The following is an 886-nucleotide window of genomic DNA, read 5'->3' as shown; positions in this document are numbered from 1 at the left end:
ACCCTTGATCACAACCTCATTTCTGGTTCCATTCCTGTTTCTCTGAGTAACATGGTTTTGCTTGAAAATGTTTCTTTGAGTCATAACCATATTGGAGGCTCTATTCCAAGTGAGCTAAGTGCACTTTCAAGGCTTCAAAATCTTGATCTTTCACACAATGCCATCAATGGAAGCTTCCCTGCTAGCTTCTCCAACCTTTCTTCTCTTGTTTCATTGAATTTAGAGGGTAATAAACTTGAGAGTCATATCCCTGATAATTTGGACAGGTTGCACAATCTTTCAATGCTTAACCTCAAGAACAATAAGTTTAATGGCCAAATCCCACCAACAATAGGGAATATCTCTGGCATTAGACAAATTGATGTGTCTGGGAACAAATTCATTGGAGAAATTCCAGACTCACTCACCAAACTAGCAAATCTCACTTCATTCAATGTATCTTACAACAATCTCTCTGGTCATGTCCCTTCACTCCTCACCAAAAGATTCAACTCTAGCTCCTTTGTTGGGAATCTAGAACTATGTGGTTACCTATCAAAACCATGCACTTCACCTCCACCTTCAAATCTTCCAGTCCAAACACCAAACCCTTCTCCAAAGCCACATCATCACAGAAAGCTAAGTACCAAGGACATAATCCTCATTGTAGCAGGTATTCTCCTGTTGATTCTGTTACTCCTGTGCTGCTTTTTGCTATGTTGTTTGATCAGGAAAAGGGCTGCTTCAAGTAGAAAGGGTGCAAAGGCAACATCCAAGGCTTCAGCATCTGCAAGGAGTGTTGAAAAAGGTGGTGCTGGTGGTGAAGTTGAGTCAGGAGGAGAAGCTGGTGGAAAACTTGTTCACTTTGATGGTCCATTTGTGTTCACTGCTGATGATCTTTTGTGTG

At 41.2% G+C, this 886-nt stretch overlaps 1 protein-coding gene across 1 annotated transcript in view; it reads left to right on the top strand.

Moving 5' to 3' along the window:
- Positions 1 to 886, top strand: part of LOC107625805 (probably inactive leucine-rich repeat receptor-like protein kinase IMK2) — a gene marked incomplete in the record, with an annotated part of 3,382 nt that overhangs the window by 1,002 nt on the left and 1,494 nt on the right. The window contains 1 exon segment of the mRNA XM_016328529.2: positions 98 to 886. Within this exon segment, the coding sequence (XP_016184015.1) occupies positions 98 to 886 (789 nt within the window).

The sequence above is a fragment of the Arachis ipaensis genome, chromosome B02 (genome assembly GCF_000816755.2).
Source record: "Arachis ipaensis cultivar K30076 chromosome B02, Araip1.1, whole genome shotgun sequence".
Taxonomy (NCBI): Eukaryota; Viridiplantae; Streptophyta; class Magnoliopsida; order Fabales; family Fabaceae; genus Arachis; species Arachis ipaensis.
The sequence above is the reverse complement of the archived record's forward strand: the minus strand, read 5'-3'. Positions and strand labels throughout refer to the sequence as shown.